The 19,333-nt window shown below is 49.2% G+C and overlaps 1 protein-coding gene across 2 annotated transcripts in view; it reads right to left on the reverse strand.

Annotated features, from left to right (window-relative positions):
- Positions 1-1,618: 1,618 nt before the first annotated feature.
- The window catches only part of Lnx2 (ligand of numb-protein X 2), a 59,918-nt gene continuing 42,203 nt past the window's right edge, over positions 1,619-19,333 (reverse strand). The window contains exons 3-10 of one of the 2 annotated variants that reach the window (NM_080795.4): positions 18,243-18,484; positions 17,839-18,038; positions 14,051-14,419; positions 13,017-13,154; positions 12,171-12,348; positions 9,316-9,547; positions 4,971-5,129; positions 1,619-4,020 (exon numbers count right to left, since the gene is read on the reverse strand). In NM_080795.4, coding sequence (NP_542985.4) covers positions 3,885-4,020; positions 4,971-5,129; positions 9,316-9,547; positions 12,171-12,348; positions 13,017-13,154; positions 14,051-14,419; positions 17,839-18,038; positions 18,243-18,484 — 1,654 coding nt within the window. In that variant the 3' untranslated portion in view covers positions 1,619-3,884. The remainder of the gene's footprint in view (positions 4,021-4,970; positions 5,130-9,315; positions 9,548-12,170; positions 12,349-13,016; positions 13,155-14,050; positions 14,420-17,838; positions 18,039-18,242; positions 18,485-19,333) is intronic. The other variant, XM_006504800.4, reaches the window with a different exon arrangement.

Raw genomic sequence — 19,333 nt, forward strand, 5'->3', positions numbered from 1 at the left:
CAACGACAGCTTCAGCTATCCGAGGGATCGTACTGCAGCCTGCTGTAAAACGCAGAGGACCAGAAACCAAGTTCTGAAGTTCCAGAGTTAGAAAGTAAAGAGTTGGGATGGAGAGATGGCTCAGAGGTTAAGAGCACTGACTGCTCTTCCAGAGGTCCTGAGTTCAATTCCCAGCAACTACATGGTGGCTCACAACCATCTGTAATGGGATCTGATGCCCTCTTCTGGTGCGAGAGCTACAATGTATTCATATACATAAAATAAATAAATCTTTTAAAAAAAGGAAGTAAAGAGTTGGCAGCTGGAGCAGCAGAGGGAGGATTTGGCCATTCAAAAACCAAGTCACACTGCACAGTACTCTAAGAAAATGAAACCCTCTAAATCAACTGCTGTAGCTTGGGCAAGCGTCCTCGGAGGGTCACGTGCCCTTAGCCGCTTGGCGCCTGGCTTCTCCTGCTACTGTGAGGTAGCACATCAAGGAGGCGGGCATTGGTGGGACCTGGATGCTGGGACTTTGGTCCTGTCCCTTTCCTGCTACCATCCTGAGTGAAGCAAGCAGCATCATGCCACCATAATAACGATATGCCTGCTTTAGATGCCACCTTAACACAGGCATCAGAGCAACAGCCTAACCTACCACGGCTTGAAATCTGGGACTATGGGCCCAAATCAACCATTCCTCTTTTAAGGTGGGTGTGACTTGGTTATCTTTTTTTTTTTTTTTTAAAGATTTATTTATGTATGTGAGTACACTGTAGCTATACAGATGACTGTGAGCCTTCATGTGGTTGTTGGGAATTGAATTTTTTAATTATTATTATTATTATTTTTTATTTAGGACCTCTGTTCGCTCCGGTCAACTCCATCCCTGCTTGCTCCAGCCCAAAGATTTATTTATTATTATACATAAGTACACTGTAGCTGACTTCAGACACACCAGAAGGTTGCTGGGATTTCAACTCAGGATCTTCAGAAGAGCAGTCAGTGCTCTTACCTACTGAGCCATCTCCCCAGCCCGCGGATCTTGTTTTATGAAAACACAAGAAGGCTGACGACACCTGCCAACTCCTCCACCCAGTTCTCTGCGTGGCTAATGAAATGAAAAAGCTGGTGTGCACAGCCTGTTCAACTACTTGTTCCCCTGCTAGAGAAGGAAAACGTATGCCAGTGACTCTCTGCTCTTAGAACCTGGGCAACGTGAGGCTGTGGTTGTATCCTGGGCTTTTATGAAACTGCTCCTTCAGGCTGGAACACAGTCAACTCCTGGACTGCCACCGGTCACTCTTTGCAAGGAGAGTACTGGTCTGCATCCCAGCCGGGTCACACTGTGGATTCCCCACAGTAGGAGCTGTAAGAGTCCAATAGGCTGTCCCCCAGACACTTCCAGCGCGGCCTCACCAGAACGGGGCAAGTCTAGAATGAAGGCACAGCAAGGTGCAGCGTCACCGTTCAGTGACAGACCCGATCGTCAGACAGCACACATCCTCAGTGTGAGGATATCTGGTAGTCAGTCACCCTCCCCAGAGCAAGTGGGCTAACTAGTAGAGGAAACAGAAGCCACCACGGGTCAGGACTGACTGACGAGGCGAATGCTGTGCCGAGGAAACATGAGGCGGGCTCCCGATGTCATTACAATTCAATTATTGAAAGCGGTTCTAGTAAGTAACACGAGAAAAAGTAAGAGAGAAACCGGTAATAACATATTCTATGTAACCCAATACAACCCAGTGCATCCAAGACTCTGTCAGCTCAGCACACCGTGGGGGCCAAGCTTCAGGGACAGCCAAGGGCTGGAGGTACTCTGGATGGGGAAGACATAAGACAGCATAGGCTATGGTGTGTTCTGTCTGCAGGAGCAGGGGCATCATGGGTGTGTGTGTGTGGGGCTCAGGCACAGCAGGCAGTGACTGAGGGCAGTGGCTCTGTGAATAGGGACACAGCTCTCGGATGAATGCCTGCGCTGCTCCGAAGCGGATGGCATTTACCTCCACCCAGAACGGCCGTTGCACCGCTATGTAAACATCTGAGAAATTCTGGAAGAATGTAAGCTGAAGGCACAGAACAAATCAAAATATTCAGTTATTAAGTGCTTAGCTGACAAAGTACAAATACATCAACACTAACAGATCAGGGAGAAATTCCATTACAGAGACCCCGGAACAGCCAGTGTCCTCTGAGATTTTCATAAGAAAAATAATATTGAAAGAATCCTACCCCCCCCCCCCAAATATTCACCAGACCACCAGGTTGGACATATTTTTATGTATAACAAAGTGGCAGTTATGATTATCTGTTGGATGGCCACTCCCCAGAGAAATGACAGGTTTTACAAAGTCTTTAAAAAGTAGCAAGGCTGGTTACAAAATTGTACCTGGGGAGCAGGACACACTGTTTCACGTCAATTGCACTTCAGGATCAAATTGCTTCATAGGTGATTGGGGGGGGGGTGCTCGGGCCGCATCCCTCTCTGGGGGTCTGTGTGTGTGTGCTGGCTGCGTGGTGACTGGGGAGCTCGGGGCTGAACAAGCCAGTAGCAACCACCATTGCAACCCTTATCTACCACAGAGAGACCTGTTTGGCTTCTTACTATGAATTTAACTTGGAAGAACCAGCGACAGGGATACAAAGCCCAGCAATACTGGCTGAGGAGGTGGCTCGCCCAGCGGCACCGCAGCCTGTACGATTATCGATGCCATCTGTCTCTGAGCTCACGTGTAAGTTAGCTCTGACTTTGAACGAGGTTTCTAAGTGGAATTTTTCAAGTATAAATATTAACCAGGCAAAGGTTGTTTCCTCTTATTTACTTTCTCATTATGCCGTCTAAGGGTCATCTGTGTTGAATAAAGGACAAACAGCTTTCTAAACATTAAAAAAAAAAAAAGATAAAGAAAGTTAAGTGACCAACAGCTGAAGACACTAACATCTAAAATCTACTATTTCAGATTAAAAAAACAAGAACAAAAACAGAGCTTTTTGGTCTCTTGGGGGAAACTAAGGATTTCTAAAATACACAGGAACAAAAATCAAAGGCTCCCTTTCAACTTAGCTGTGGTGTGTGTGTGTATGTGTGTATGTGTGTGTGTGTATGTGTGTGTATGCGCACTCATGTTTAAGAAGTAATGTTATTTAATCACCTAGTTCAATTGCATAAATCACAAAAACTTCTCCAGACAAGATTGCTGATAAATATAAACTCTAGAAATGACTTTTAGAAAAACATCTCCAAACTTTTCCTACGCAACAAAGCTTTCCTTTTGAACAGAGTCTTCGTGCTTCTGGGCTGTTCCAGGCAACATAGCTTTGCCAGTTCCAGAAGTCGCCTCCCAGGTTGCTCTGTCCCTTCAATAGCATTATTCTTGACTCTCTCCTATTTTAACCGCAGTACATTATTTAAGTCTCATCAGTGGTGTTCGGTTTATGTCTTCAGTTGAGGACTGAAGATCAGCCGCAGTAGAAACGAGCCCAAAAGTCACTTTATAAACGGTATAAAAATCTTGAAATGTTGGCACCAATGGAAAATGAGGAAAACCTAAGATGCGCCCCTCCGCAGCTCTGTCTCCGGGGCAGGGGGTGCTGCGGACGCTGCAGCAGCGAGGTGCTGCGGATGGAGGAGTTGCGGGTGGAACTCGCTTCATGACTGAGCTGCTGCAGGCTGCTGCAGGCACAGAGGCCACTTCCGTCCAGCCAGGGACAGTCGTGGCAGCCACCGAGAGCATCTGAAATGAGCCCCTGGGGCTGGTGGGAGCCGATTCCGAGCCAAGGGGAAACACAGGATGATGTCAGTATTGCTGTCCTGTGTCGCTGCCCAGCAGATATGCCACCCTGGAGGGGCTTCCTTCACGGACCTGCAGGAAGAATTGAGACTGGAGTCTGATGTCAAGACTCTATACGAGGCTGCCTGGCCAGCAGATGACCGTCAGCGTGACCTTGTTCCTCTGTTCTTTCAACATGGGCACCAGAGCAGAGTGACTCATGCCCACAGTCGACAGGCCGTTTACTGCTACGATCATGTCTCCACACCTGAACAAAACACAAACAGGGGCAGAATTAGTGCCATTATCTCAATAGCATCACAAACACAGTCCTGGTGGTCCAGCATCGAGATCAGTTTGCTCTGGCTAACTGTCACAGGGCAGGGGTATTACCAACTGAGAAATGTCTCAAGTCTCTCCCTTGGCAATCAAAAGTAGCCGAGTCAACCTTCCCACAACTGGTGGGGACTTAAGGGCATGAAGAATAACGTCATTTGCGAGTCCTCTCTCTAAACAGTACCAAGTTAAGGCTGAGGAGACGGCTCGTGGTATGAGCGCTTGCTCTTTCAAGGGACCTCGGCTTGGTTCCCAGCAGTTCACAACTGTCTATAATTCCGGTTCCAGGGGATCTGATGCCTCTATGGGCACCCGCACTCCTGTGCACACACCACACACACCCCATTGACTAAATGAACACACAGACCCCAGTGTTGTGCCTGCCAGCACATTCACCCACATGTGTTGAAACCTCACTACACATGGGGCCCACAATGGGGCTCTGGTTGCCATTCATGGATCTCACAAAGTCAGGCAGACATCGAGCCTCGGGAAATATCAACTGGCAGGATCAGACCTGCACGAGCTGCATGGGAAACGCTCAGAGGCCACTGCCATTCTGAGGCACACTCAGAAGACTCGGGTTCAGATCTGGTCTAGACAAAGGCAGTATAGCTCCAAGGGGCAGGGATGGTACAAGAAATGGCTTCAGGCTCGCTCAGGGAGTAGCAGACCTTTCCTGTGATGAGGCCCCGTGGCCCATCCATAGTCTCCAGTACAGAAGAACTTAGCTTTGGAGTGTAAGTAGGCACATACAGCGAACACATGAGTGAGCATGGCTGTGTAGAAATAACACTACGCAGAGAGCAGAGCCGAACCCTCAGTTAGGTCAGGTCTGGTGTGACACATGCGATCTGCACCGTTGACGAGAACGAGACTTACTTTAATCTTCCGTCATAGTAAGCAGGGGTTCCTAAGACGATGGTCTTAATGAAGAAGGGCTGATTGGTGTGGTTCTCTTCGTACCCACCCACGATGCTGAAGCCCCAGCTTCCCAAGTAGCTTCTGCGTAAGACGATGTCGTGACAACTGTGAAGGGCACTGTAAAACAGCAGAGAGTGCTGGTTAGTTCATACTGTTGTTAGAGCTCGTGTCTCTAGCTGCACATGTAGCAGAGGATGGCCCAGTCGGCCATCATTTGGAAGAGAGGCCCCTTGGTCTTGCAAACTTTATATGCCCCAGTACAGGGGAACGCCAGGGCCAAGAAGTGGGAGTGGGTGGGTAGGGGAGCAGGGTAGGGGGAGGGTATAGGGGTCTTTCGGGATAGCATTTGAAATGTAAATGAAGAAAACATCTAATAAAAATTTGAAAAAAAGACAATGATACAGACAGGAAAAACAAACAAACAAACAAACAGCAGAAAGACTGGGCATGGAGGCTTCCCGCTCACACGTGTGAAAAACAGGCTAGTGTAACCCCTCTGACTACATGATTAGTGTGTGTGTGTGTACATGGGCACTAGGGTCAGACCCAGGGTCCCACATGTGCTAGGCAAGATGTACTGGCCCTGTCTGTACTATTGTCTGACAACCCATTCTCCAGCACGGATGTATCCCGAGGCAGGCTTGCTTTCTCCAGCTTTCCTTAGGTTTCTCTTGCCAAGTGAAGACATGATCACACGGAGGGAGATGAAGTCAGCCCAGCTGCCAAATATACTTTAGAAATCTGCACAGAGATCGTGTACTGGGACTGCTTACAGCACTGTCAACGGCACCTCGATTCGAGAGCTGCACCTACCAAGGGCGTAAGGGAGGCAGGACAGCTGTTCACGGCAGAGGGGTGGCAGGTGGCAGGTGGCGGGGGTAAGGGGCTGTGCAGGTGTCATGCTACAACCACGAGACCCTAGGTGATCCTCAGTGCCCCAAAAATAAGAAAAGGAGGAGGAAGAGGAAGAACGGAAGGGACAGGAAGAAATTTGGACGGTGGCCCTTTCTGGAAGCATGCTACAGGGTGGTGCTTTAATTTAGAGGAGGGGCTGATATTGTCCCTTCCCCTGGACTCACAAGGACTCACACCTTTCTGGGAGACTCTAACGGCAGCTCGGCCTGGAGAACACCAACAAACACATTGTTCTCCATGAGCACAGAGATGCTACAGGCAAAGTGCTGCCTACTCATGGCTTGGAGGATGCTAGCCAGGGAGGGAGGGGGCACACTACACTTATATGTCCAGCGGTCTATGAACCTGGGAATAAGCAGCAAGTAAGATCTTAAAAACAAACAAAGTGAAATCCTTTTAATAAAAGTCCTCACTGGGAGCCGGGCGTGGAGGCGCACACCTTTAATCCCAGCACTTGGGAGGCAGAGGCAGGTGGATTTCTGAGTTCGAGGCCAGCCTGGTCTACAAAGTGAGTTCCAGGACAGCCAGGGCTATACAGAGAAACCCTGTCTCGAAAAACCAAAAAAAAAAAAAAAAAAAAAAAAAAAAAAAGTCCTCACTGGGAAGTGAAATCGGGTATGCAGTGATCTTCATCATCAACCTGACTGGGTTGGGAATTACCTGGGAGACTCACCTTTGGGAAGATGCACCCTGAGTGTGGATACCACCACCCCAGAGTCCCACACTGAATAAAAAGGGACAAAGAGGAGGTGTGCTGAGCACCAGCTGTCATCTCTGCTGCCTCAGGATGTCATGTGACCATCTGCCTCAGGATGCCGGTGACTAGCAGTTGCCTCAGGCTCCATCCTCAGAGCCAGCCCTCCCTCTCTGCCTTGATGGCCACAGCCTCAACATGTGAAACAAGCCTTCCTCCTCCTCCTCCTCATGTTGCTTGTGATTTGTTTGTCCCCACCGGAACTAATACAAATATCAGAGACAAGGCTATCTGGTTTCTAATCTGCTACAAATGACAAACAACCTCCAGCATGGTGCCACAACCCTTAGCTCAGGGGTAGGGACTTCTAAAGAGGCTCTGGCAAGCCGGAAGTCTCACCCCTGGCCCAGATCCTCAGGCACAGTACAGTCACCTTCATAGCTCTGCATCCTTTACAGCAAGCAGGCCAGCATCCGGTGTAGCAGGGCAGTGCAGGGGAACTCAGGCCACACAATAGCCTATATGTATAGGCATCCATTCAGGCAAGCTCAAAAATGTATCTCACTATACTGTCAACTTGTGACAACTTGTCTAAAACCCTTTCTGAGCTGAGGGGAGGGGCTGGCTCAGTTGCTAAAGTTCTTGCCTGGTAAGCTACAGGACCCACATAAAAAAAGCCGGACATGGGGCAACTTACATCTGTAACCACAGTGCTGGGCACGGGGCGGGGGCAGCAGCGCTAGGCAGACCCCAAAAGCTCACTGGCTACCAGCCTAGCCAAACGGTTCAGTGAGAGATGCTGCCTCAACAAGCAAAGGTGTAGAGCCATCAAGGAAGACAGCGGATGTTGATCTTCAGCCTACACACACACACACACACACACACACACACACACACACACACACACACACTCACTCGTGGACGGGGACACACACACACACACACACACACCCTCACACCACACACACTGATGCAAACAGATACAAACACACAGATACATACAAACACACACACACACGCACACACAGATGACACAAATCCTTTCTTGCTATGCCTGGCGTGCCATAAAATGCAATGCACAACAGTGAGAACATGCAGCCCCCAAACCAGGCTGGCACAGAGCCAGCTAAAGGCAGCACCAGGGTCCCGGGATTTCCTAGGAGGTTGCTATTCTGACCGATCCCCCATTGTCCGGGCAAACAGCTTCTAACCTCTTTATTGTTGTTTTGTTTTGTCGTTGAGACAGCCCTGGCTATCCTGTATCTCACTATGTGGACCAGGCTGGCCTCAAAATAACAGAGATCCACCTGCCTGTGTCTTCGGGTTCCATCCTTGTCTCCCAGCCACTCTGGGATGAACCTGACTACCCAGGTATCAGCTGAACAAGACTCCTGAGTTCCCTGGTTTAGACAGTAGCTCTTGCAGCAGTGGGATAGTAATCATTTGCGCCCGGTTTTCAAAAAGGATCCATTCTATGTGAATGTCTGTTTCCTACATGTATGTATATGTGCACCATGTATGTGCAGTGCCAGCGGGGACAGAAGAGGGTGTGGGAGCCTCTGAAACTGCAGACAGTTGGGAGCCGTCATGGGGGTGCCAGGAACCATACCAGGGGCCCTTGCAAGAACGCCAAGTGCTCAGATCCACAGAGCCATCTCTGCAGCCTCTGACTCCCAGGGCTGATGCCCTGATAAACATGCAGGACACAAGAAGGTCACTTTCCCATCATCAATCCCACTCCACAAGGTCCTGCCACGTCTGCGAGACATCACTTCTAGGCCTTGGGATTGAAAACCAAGAAACAAAACCACCAAGAGCTCCCGGGAGCCAGCCAGAGAGCTGGGGCAGGAGCGAATGAACGCAACCCCTCGGAGGTACCTGCTGTTCCTCATGAGAGAGTTCTTCACGGAGCGCACAGCGTGCGGGAAGCGCTCCTGGCTGTACACTACCTTACCCCACATGAGGCAGATGACTCAGAAAGTGGTGCAGCGTTCTGGTTTATTTTTATTTAGGAACCAGCAGCTTCGTACTTGGCTAATAGTCAAACATGCTTCACCATGCTTTTTATAGATAATGAGAATCTAAATTACTTTAGACACAAATAAGCACAGTAACACACGCTCTTCCTATCTCAGCACCAGCAGCAACCATCTGGAGAAAGGCAAGCACCCCAGGGTGCCAGGGAGGTTCCAACGTTTCCCTGGTCCCTACCGGCCAGCCAGAGAGCAGCTTGCTGGTCACGTCTCCTTTGTTCAGTACAGACTCAGTTCTAACTACCTTTTTACAAAATGATTCTAAGCTCTTGGCTAGCCTAGGCTACAGAGTGAGACCCTGCCCCAGAAACTCTCCTGTACAAGTGTGAGGCCCTGAGTCTGGATTCCCAGAGCCCAAACAGAAAAGCCAGGTGTGGTGGTGTGTGCCTGGACTCTCAGCCCATGTACAAGGGGGAGACGCAGTGCCGCCCCCCCTCAAAAACACTAAACAAAACAAAACCCCCAAAACAACAACAAACAAAAATCCCTCCTTAAAGGGAATTGTCTTCGTTTTACAAGAAGATACACTTTTTTGCTTTTATAATTTGGTGCACTTTACCTAACTAACGCCCTCTCTACGCACTGGGTGAGTTAACCGTGTAACTGATAAAAGTTAAAACACGCTCACTCTGAGACATCAGACCGAGAGAGCTCTTGGTACCTTGGCAGCCCGAGCCACATGACCCAGGACGGGGACCAGCTGGCGTCGTACTCGTTCTCACTGAAGGCGCTCGGCTGCTCCTCGGTGGCCTGGGCTGCTTCCTCGGCGATCTGCACTTCCAGGGCCTTGAGGATGACGGCCGGAGACGCAGCGCTGGCTTTCAGCATGGCCACAGCCTCGCTGTGACTTAGGTTGGTCAGGTCAATGCCGTTGATGTTCAGCAACACGTCACCTGTGCCGTTGGGAAGGCCAGGAGAGTGAGTGACCCTAGTACCACGTGACTCCCCGAAGCTCCTGCTTGCCAACTAATTGATGGGGCGGTTTCAAGAGCTTGGATGGGTGGAAGTGGGGTTTTACAAAAGCATTTGTGCTTTTCTGTGCTACCAAGGACAACTCGTAGGAAACATTTTAAAACAGCTTGGAACTCAAACAAGGTCAGACTCCAGAGGAGCACACTGTGGCTTGAAGCACCTTGTGAGGCCCCCGAGTCTGAGTCACCATCTGGGTAGCTGTGTACAGGATGAGGGTGACAACTTCCCTCTTGAGCTTCTGAGAGCTCTACAGTTCTTTCTGAACACCAAACCATCTGATCCTTTGCTTTTAGAAATCACTTTTTTTTTTTAACAGATTCTATTTAATATTACACAATTTTATACATACAGGGCACACATCCCAGATCATGAGAGCAGCCACTCTCGGGACACTTGGTGATATGAAACATCTTCCCTTGCTTGAAGGGGAGCAGCATGTTTGTTGGTCTCCCAAGTTAGATGAAATAAAATAAGATAAAACAAAACAATAAAAAGGAGACACGGGGATTATTAAAGGATACAAGTGTAGGGGGTTGGTCTGACGCTGCTATATATTCAAACGTTAAGTACTGCTCCCCAAGACATGGCTGCCTCCATGAGCAGATCCTCCCATATACCAAGTGATGCTACGAGAACCTTGCTCCCCAATTGGTCAATAAAAGGCTAGAGCCTGTGACTGGGCAGTGGAGGGAGAAAGGTAGAACTTGAGGACCGAGTGAGGAGTCTCAGGTGAGGCCAAAGGGAGGAGAAAAAAGAACACGGAGGTGGTGGCTGCCGCCATGAGAGGAGACGGACCATGAACATGTGGCCAGGAGAAACAGCAAGTAACGAGGGACATAATGGCTGGGATGTAAGTTAGAATCGCTCCAAACCTGCCTAGGCTTCTGGCTTATAACAACCAGACTGTGTCTTTTGTGCAGGCTAGCTACAATGTTTTCCTCCTCTTACATAAAGGGGCTGAGAAAGGTTAGAGTTGTTCAGATGGTAGTGGTAGCATGTGTGTACAGAGAGAACATAAAACTGGGAGCTTGTTAAGCTGGGAATCTGCAGGTTTTTTTTCCTCTTCATTGCACTTCCTGTGTGAATCAGGTATTTGGCTTATTTTTGCTGTTGTGTAGAACAACATTTTGCTCCGTGAACCTGTGCTCGGAGCCCACTGCAGGTTAGGGGACGGAGGCCCCTGTCGGGCTTCATTGTTTGCTGCAGCATGGAGTGGTGGCAGGGCTCCTGCAGTAGCTTGACTCGGGAGCCACTATTTATGGAGGAGTGGCTGTCACAGAAACAACCCTTTTGTATAGTTCTTGAGGAAAGGTGGGGTTTGGATTGTTGTTTTGTGTAACTCAATTTCTGAGAGCACTACAAAAATAAACAAATAGCTGTGGAGTCAAAAAAAAAAAAATCTCGGGAAGCCCTTGTCCCATGTGTGCTCAACAACAAAGCCAAAACCAACCAAAACCCAAGAAGGAACTGAACTGTCACCAAATTCTATAATTGGCCAAGTACCTTAAGAAAAGATAGTAGCCTTGTTGAAATACACGCCCAGCACTGTGGGCTTTGGTCTGCCCGCCGCAGAGCACCACCACCGTGCCCGAGAACATTTTACAGCAGTCTGAGGGCATCAGAACCCTGTCTCTGGCAAGCAGTCGGGTGAGCTGTTTTCCATGCAATTGCCGCCTTAGGAGAAATGTCTATTTCTGTCCCTAAATTAGGTAATGTATGGTTTTAACTGATTTGGAAAAGTTCTGTACAATTCCTTGCTATGGCACGTACACATACATAAATGTATGATTTGTTACTGTTCATCCCACTCTGCAGGTTACCTAAGACATCACTGCCTAATTACAGGCCATAAGACTTGGCCTGTGGGCTCCTCACAAGGGCCTTAGTTTTTACACGGGGTCTTAAATTCATTGTGAGCTTGCTTGTGTGAGGTTGGGGAGGGAGCCCACCTTCATTCCTGGGAAAATAACTTTTCAGCTTTAATTTTCTTCCCATGTGAACCTCACCATAGAGACGGCTGCTCCGTCATGGCAACAGTGCTCACTTATATGGTTTCCCTTGTGCACATTAACAGACTTGAGGGGGCCATGGTGTGAAGGAGTCAAATCTCTGAACTAGCTTTGTCCTCCACACACGCTCTGCAGTGTCAGAACCCTGTCTTCTTTGCTGAGTTCTGGGCTTGGACGGCAGGCGCTTTTCCCTGCTCGGCCATCACACGGGTCCTGGGTGCTTTACTGTACCCAGCGCTGTATTTCAGGGACATGGTCTTCAGCACTATCTGCCAGGGCCGGGGGCGCAAGAATCTCAGAGGCTCTTTTCCAAGATAAAAATCAGCCGATGGTCCGAGTAACTGCAGAGTCTCGAACCACGGTCAGGGTTAATTCCTAACCTTACAGGAGAACACGACGTTTTCTATACAAGGACCCTTTTAAAAGAGTTTTAAAAGTCAGGTTTAACATGAAACACAGTAATTACTCCTTAAAAATGTGACTGTACTTCTGAGATTGGACCTTGCAGAGCTTCCAGGACTCTTGCCTGCCTTACCTCTCTTGATCCTGCCGTCTCGAGCGAGGCAGCCGTGGGGTGGCACGCTGGTCACAAAGATGGGCAGCTCACCACTCTTGCTCCCTCTGCCCCCAGCAACCGTCATCCCGAGGGATTCATGCGGCTCCTTCTTTACAGTGATGTGCTTCTCCTGGCACGTGACGCACCGGGTGAGGTCCTACGGTTCGAGGGAAGGCCTTGCATTTACCTGGAACTCACTCTGGCTGGCCTTGAACTCACAGAGATCCGCCCGCCTCTGTCTCCCGAGTGCTGGCACTGCAGCCTGTGCCACCACTGCCCAGCCAATAGATGGGGATTTTAATACCATGAAACCACACACTATCCACGTGTCTGTCAAAGCCTGCGATCCCCAGTCTCAGTGTTCGCACAGCTAATTCTCTTCCCGTAGGCAACGTGCCTAGCTGCTAACCACGGACTTTATCATGTTCTCACGATGCATTTTTCGTGGTAAATCTGATGATCACATCTGAGCAGGCAAGCCGAGAACCTGCTCCCAGGTAGCACTAAGCACAAGGACTGTCCTGGAGGGTCACTTCTTGTCACTCACCAGACAGATGAGAAACTACAGTGGCTGACGTGGGAGGAGACTCTCGGATTGCGAACCCCAAACACCTAGGCTCAGACCCCCAACAGAATGACAGCCTGCATTTCAGGCTTAAAACAAAAAAACAGACAAAACCCAACCAACCAAACAAAACCAAAAAGACCTGACTTTACGTTGTGTTGTGACTGGCAGGCATACACAAGGCCTACGCTTACACCTTTTTCGGGGTAACGGTGATCCTTAGAGGGCCACAGGGGTTGAAGGAGAGACCCGCCCCTCACCTTGTGTGAGCCCGGTCGGCTGTGCGAGGGTGGCTGAGCGTGGTTGCTGCTGCTGTGTGCTCCGGCCTCACGGCTGCCATTGCTGGGCTGGGGCTTCCCTGGTCTGGCAATTGTTAAGTTCACCCTCTCTCCACTGGCCTGGGGAAGACAGTTCATCAGTACCCATCACGGATGATTGCTTAAAGATTGCCAGTGGAACCCATTCTCTTCTCTCTCATCAAGGCAAGTTCTCACTGAGTAGCCCAAGGCTGGGGGCTCCAGCCTCAGGCCAGTGAATGCTACCACTTCGCAGTGCCTGGGATACTGTGATTTTCTGTGTACCAGTTAGTCCCTCAGCAAAGCCTCATGGGCAGTCACTACCTGGTGGCAGGAGGGTCACAGGCTAGTATTTTCAAACCTTTTACACGGAAACACACAGTCACTCTCACACACACACAGTCATACAAATATACACAGACACACACACACATGCAAAATTAAATTTAATATAAAAATTGCTGTGTTTTCTGCTCTTCAGTTGGAAAATAAGTGACAAACAGCTTTGATACTGCACTAAGCCATTCACCCACCAGCAGCAGCTCCAGGCTCTGAGAGGCAGATGATTGCTACGTCGCACGGTGGGGAGTGTCAGGTGGCTACTGGGCTTTCTTATAATACACGCTCATTGTCATTACTGTTCATACCCAGAGCTCCAAACCAGCATTTCAGCCGTCCTTGGAAACTGCTTTGACAAGTTTACTGGTTGACGTGAACCCTTGCTTTTCTTGAAATGAGGTAAAACTGAGGTGTCAACACTGTACAAACAAGTGCATGGGACCACAGGCTCTAGGAAAACAGTCCACAACACCCTAAGCAAGTGGCACACACACAAACACAGCTCTGTTTAGGGAGTTATATATAACAGTGTAGATTCTGAAGGCTGCTTTTTAGATAACCATGTCTGATTTTCCAAAGAACCATCGCTGGTCCTGGTTATGCGCCAGTGAAAACAGACACGGCCGTGTGAGGATCCAGGCTCAGGACAGGGCATTTACCTGAATAATCTGGGCAGCGAGCTCTGGGGTCCCATGCTTCAGGTCATGCCCGTTGATGGCCAGCACCCGGTCATTGCTGTTGAGCCTGCCGTCCTGTGCTGCCAGCCCCCCTTCCAGGAGGTCAAGAATGAAAACGCCCGGCTCATCTGTCCTTCGGACTAGTTTAATGCCGAGCTGCTCTGTCGAGTCTCGCTTGTGGAGCAGCACCTGGAAGACCTCGTCCCGTGGCGCGCTGCCGTCCGCGTGGCTGTTGGCACGGCTGCCAAAGCGCCTCTCCCGCAGCACTGTCAGCTGCAGCGTGCTGCAGGGCTGGGAAAGCACGGCCCGGGCGTGGTTGTGGGACACGTTGCTGATGTCATAGTTGTTGACCTACGACAAACAGACAAACAGAACTCCTATGACCTTATATGTATATGACATTATAGTATTCTATATTCCTAACTTGCAGAAATGTCCAGATGACATCTCCAAAGGAAAGCAATATGGAGAAAACACTACAGGATCCCTATCTACAAGGAAAAGGCCTCTAAAGACTTTTACAGCAGAGAATTTAAAATGCACTACAGCACAGTGTTGTACTTAGGACACAGAAGTCGGTGACACTCTGGGATTACAGTCCTCGGGTCTGCTAGTTATTTATTGGTAACCTGGGGGAATATGGAATTTGGCTCCTCAGGGTCCACTCTACTTCCCAGAACCAGTGTGAGAGAGAGCAGGCTAGCTACATCCTGGCAGGGCAAGCCACATCAGACAGCTCTAGTGCTCCCAGGCTCGCAGGCTCGCAGGCTCAGGTTCCTGGACTTCAAAGCTGCTTTACCTAACGAAACACACTTACTTTAGACAAAATAAATCATTTTATTTCTTAAAAAGTTGCATATTCTGAGTGACTTTTAAAGTATGTAATTACAATTCCACTCTAATTATCAGCATACTCATATAATGCATATTTAATATGCTGAGTGTAATTCAATATTCATGTACTCATTAGAATGTACAGCCTTGATACAATTACAGTGACTGATCTTTGAACATGTAACATATCACTTAGGAAAATAGTCCAGCTTCAATTACCCATCTAGGAGGTGAGTATAATTTTCGTATTTATCACAATTAGAGTTCTCTGAATCCATCAGAGATAAAAACCAATGTTGTCTAAGCACCTCTAATGGGAGAGCTAAGGGTTAGTACTGTGACATCAGGAGCCCGGGCATGCGTGCGCACCGCTACACAAAAGGCCTTCTTCCTCTTACCTAACTCGGATGGGCAGTTAGAGCTCTTTGAATTGGGCTGTTTGCTTTATTCTGAGTTTTACAGTTTTGAACACTATTGCCTTGTTAATTCTTGTCTACAGATGGATACCTTTTAAAATCCAGTCATCAAATCTTCAGGCACTGTACATGAGCTTACTGTTCTCGCATGTTTACAGCATTTGTGCAAGCAGCAGCAATTCCAAGACATTGACAGAATTGATAACACTGGATGGAGGTCAGAACTCCAAGGCATGTTCTAGAAAGCCAGGCTGCCGACAGGACCCATGGGCCTGTCATCATTTTAGTGGCTCTGCTGCGAGCTGATACCTCTGTGTTCATCTTCAGACGGTCACACGGGATAAAAATGCTGGGCTGAAAACCCGGTCTGTTCTGCATCCAGAAGCATGCAGCCTGCTTTCTCTGCAGAGCAGGCTGGGGGAACCCAACTATGAGAAGACTCCTTCTCTAAGAATGCATGCACGGCTGTCGGTGAGCTTGAGAGAAGACCGACTGCAACAGACTGTTTCTTGATTTTATACAAAGAGCAAAAACAGTAAGCGCTGTTGTGCATTTTGACTAAATATGGTCTTTGTTTGTTAACCAACAGGACGTCAGTCACTGATGTTTCCGGTCAAACCAAAAATATTTACTTTTAATGTTCTAGAAGTTGTATCTCTGTTAATAATATTGACATACTTTATAAAGAGCAGCATTTTCCCTCTAAAATTACTCAAAACCTGCATATGAATCTCTGAAGAGGTGTATGAAGCTGTGAGAGCAAGGCTCCCCTTGGAAAGATGCCACTGCATTGAGTGTGTGCGTGTGTGCATGCACACACACACACACACACACACACACACACACACACGCTTTAATATGGAAAACTCGAGTTACTCCATTAACTGCATGTTTACTGAGATAAAACTATAGTGTAGCTGCCACTAGTCTGTAAACGAACCACTTCATTGCACGGGGATTTTCAAATTGGCACACTTCGTTTAAAAAAAAAAGACAAAAGTATCCACTTAAAAGTATTGTTAGAAAGGCCGGATGAGGAGCGGCGGGGCTGCAGTAAAGGCCAAGGCGTCAGGCTGTGTGGGAGGAGTGTACCTGGGAAACAGCTTTCAGACGGCCTGTAAATGCGGGACAGGAGGTAGGAACCAGGAATACAGGCCAACTGTCCTCAAAGTGGTGGCAGCCTTGTGCAGCCAGAGGACACACATAGATGACAGGAAAGATACAGTACGCGCAAACGGTAGATCAAAAGCAATTCGAAGTTCAGTCTGTGCCAGCCACACCAGTGGCCTGGAAGGGCGTGGGGCCTGAGGACTAAAGAGAAAACACGCGGTCGAGTGGACAGACACACTAATGCTGTGGATCCCCAGTGAAAACCCCTTCCCTGCCTGCTGCCCGAAGCCTGGCCCCTTCTCTTCCTGGTCTACAGATTCCTCCCGGGACAGCTAGGTTCCTAGACATTGCAGATTTCTTTTGCTACAGGGGACGACTATTCTCAACAGGATGTCACAGCCAAGCTTACTCTTCTGATGCCCTTTGGACCAACTGAGTGTCTTCCCTGTCATACCTGACAAGTCTGAACCACAAACCGGACCACTGGGCACTGTGGCAGACACCGGAGAAAGACTGTGCACACCGTTAAACTCCAGGAGTGCCTTAGTGTGGTGGATCGTGCGCAGAAGTGTGATCAGTAACCAGGGGCACGGGATCAGTGTGGGAAGAACGGCTGGTCAGCGTGCAGAGGAGAGCGCACAGACCGGAGCACGGCCTGAGAGCAGGCTCAGGAGAGAGAGCTGGTTTCCCAGAGGAAAGGCAGGAAGGCTGGCATGCTCGACCTTCCAATGGGAAGAGATGCTCTGCGAGGGCAGGACAGACTTTTACTTTTAAAATGTATCCCTGGAGCACTGTAGGGAAGAACTCTGATTAGAAAGTGAGACTACAGCCAAGTGGTGGCGCACACCTTTAATCCCAGCACTAGGAAGGCAGAAGCAGGCAAATCTCTGAGCTTGAGGCCAGCCTGGTCTACAGAGCGAGTTCCAGGATAGCCAGGGCTACACAGAGAAACCCTGTTAAGAAAAACCAAGATGAGGCTGCATGAGGTGCTTGGACCGTGACTGCCGTTGGCAATGAGGGCTGCAGCGGCATCGCCCTGTAAGTGAACCACCTGGAATCAGGGAGGAGAGCGAGAGTCAGGATACTGGAAGGAGCGTTGCACTGAATCAGGAACGGAGTGTTGGAGGCCTGGACTGGAGAGGTAGCAGGGAAAGAGGGAGGCCTTGGAGGAGGGAGACGGGCGTTGAGCTGGAGCTCTGAGAAGGCAGTCTTCCTCTTGTGCGTATATTCATTTATTTCAATCAATTCAATTTATTTCATCAGTCAGAGCTTCATAGTAAGACCTGCCTCAGAATAAACACACACACACACACACACACACACACACACACACACACTTAAAACCAGCAAAACCAACTTTCCTATAATTCAGTTTCGACAACATCACAGTTGTCGTGCTGGAGCTGATACCTGGAGAATCTGGTCTCCGGCAAGGAGCCTTCCATCTCTGGCGATGACCCCGTCCCGGTAGACTTCCTGAATGACGATGTTGATCAGTGGTGTCTCGTTGCCGCCCACGATGCTGATTCCTAACTGGATGTACGGGTTAGAGCGGTGGATCTCAATGGTGGTGATCTCTCCTTCTGGTAAACTAAGCGGCTGCTGTACAGCTGCCAAGTCAAAGAGAGAGCAGTGTTTACGTTCAGGTATTCTCCAGCTCAACACAGGGGGGTCTTGTGGATGAACAGTGACTATGCCAATAAAACCACACTCCAGTGCAACTGTCTGGACAGGACACGAGCGCATGCTGGAAGGAAGGGCAGGGGAGGAAAGGCAAGGGAGGCCAGATATACCAGGGAGAGGTGTGCACCTACAGTCAGCTGCAGCGCTCTCCTCGAAGGCGGGGTTGTCCAGGCCAGGCTCCTCGGTCCACACAGGAAGAGATGCTGGTGTCAAGTTCCTCTCGCCAGGCACGGTGCCCGAGCAGTCCGTTTCTGGGGGCAAGGTGCCTGGAGGATCTATGACAGTAGATCCAGTTTCACCCTCAATCTGTGTTTGAGTTTGACTCGTTTTCCTTCTCTCTAGATCGACTCTCCGGTGAGAGGCTCCAGGACACCTAGAAAGAGCAGCAGGTGCTTTTCAGATGAGAAGAAGTTGGGTATGGAGAAGAGGGTAGGTGGGGTTGATCAACAGCGAGCGCACACCTGAACAAATACACAGCGACTGCTTATGCACAAGGGAGCCTGGAGTACCCACAATTCAGCACACGGTTCTGATCCTAATCTCTGTCCAAACTAAGTTCTCGCTACTCTACCTGGCAGTCAGATCCAGGAAAGACACGAAGACAACAACAGCCAAAAGCCAATACTCAGGTAGACACTAGTTGCCTGGAAGCATCCCAAGAGTCCCGACTGTCTGCACTGAGAGAATGGGTGCGAAACCTGGACCAAACAGTGCTTTTCCCAGGCCAGGGTTCTCAGCCCGGGGCGGCAATCTGCAGTCTTCTTCACGTGTCTGTGCCACTGTGCCACACTTGTGAGCACGCACACACAGGAAGCTTTACAACACGTGAAGGGCTCCTTAGTTTGTTAAATCTGAATCTCAAGATAGGCAATGTGAGCTGAATAAGAACTGCTACCATGTTTTTATTTAAGCACATGACAGGTAGAGGCTCATTTATACTCGGAAGCAATGACACGTTTAGACAGAAGCCCCTCTTGCTGGTCTGGCTGGCCAGAGTATGCTGACACCCCTTTTATCTACACACCGGCTGGCTATGGCCATCGGTAACATGCAGAATGAAGGGTGGGAGACATGGACAGAGTCAGTGAAGATCCAGAGCCACAGCAGAGCACATGCTGAGGGTCACAGACTTGCTTTCAATGATAGTATTTAGAAATTCCGAAATTTTCACGGTCACAAAGCACAGGACAGATTCAGTTAAAACTGAAAGCTAGCCTGGGCC

The sequence above is a fragment of the Mus musculus genome, chromosome 5 (genome assembly GCF_000001635.26).
Source record: "Mus musculus strain C57BL/6J chromosome 5, GRCm38.p6 C57BL/6J".
Classification (NCBI taxonomy): Eukaryota; Metazoa; Chordata; class Mammalia; order Rodentia; family Muridae; genus Mus; species Mus musculus.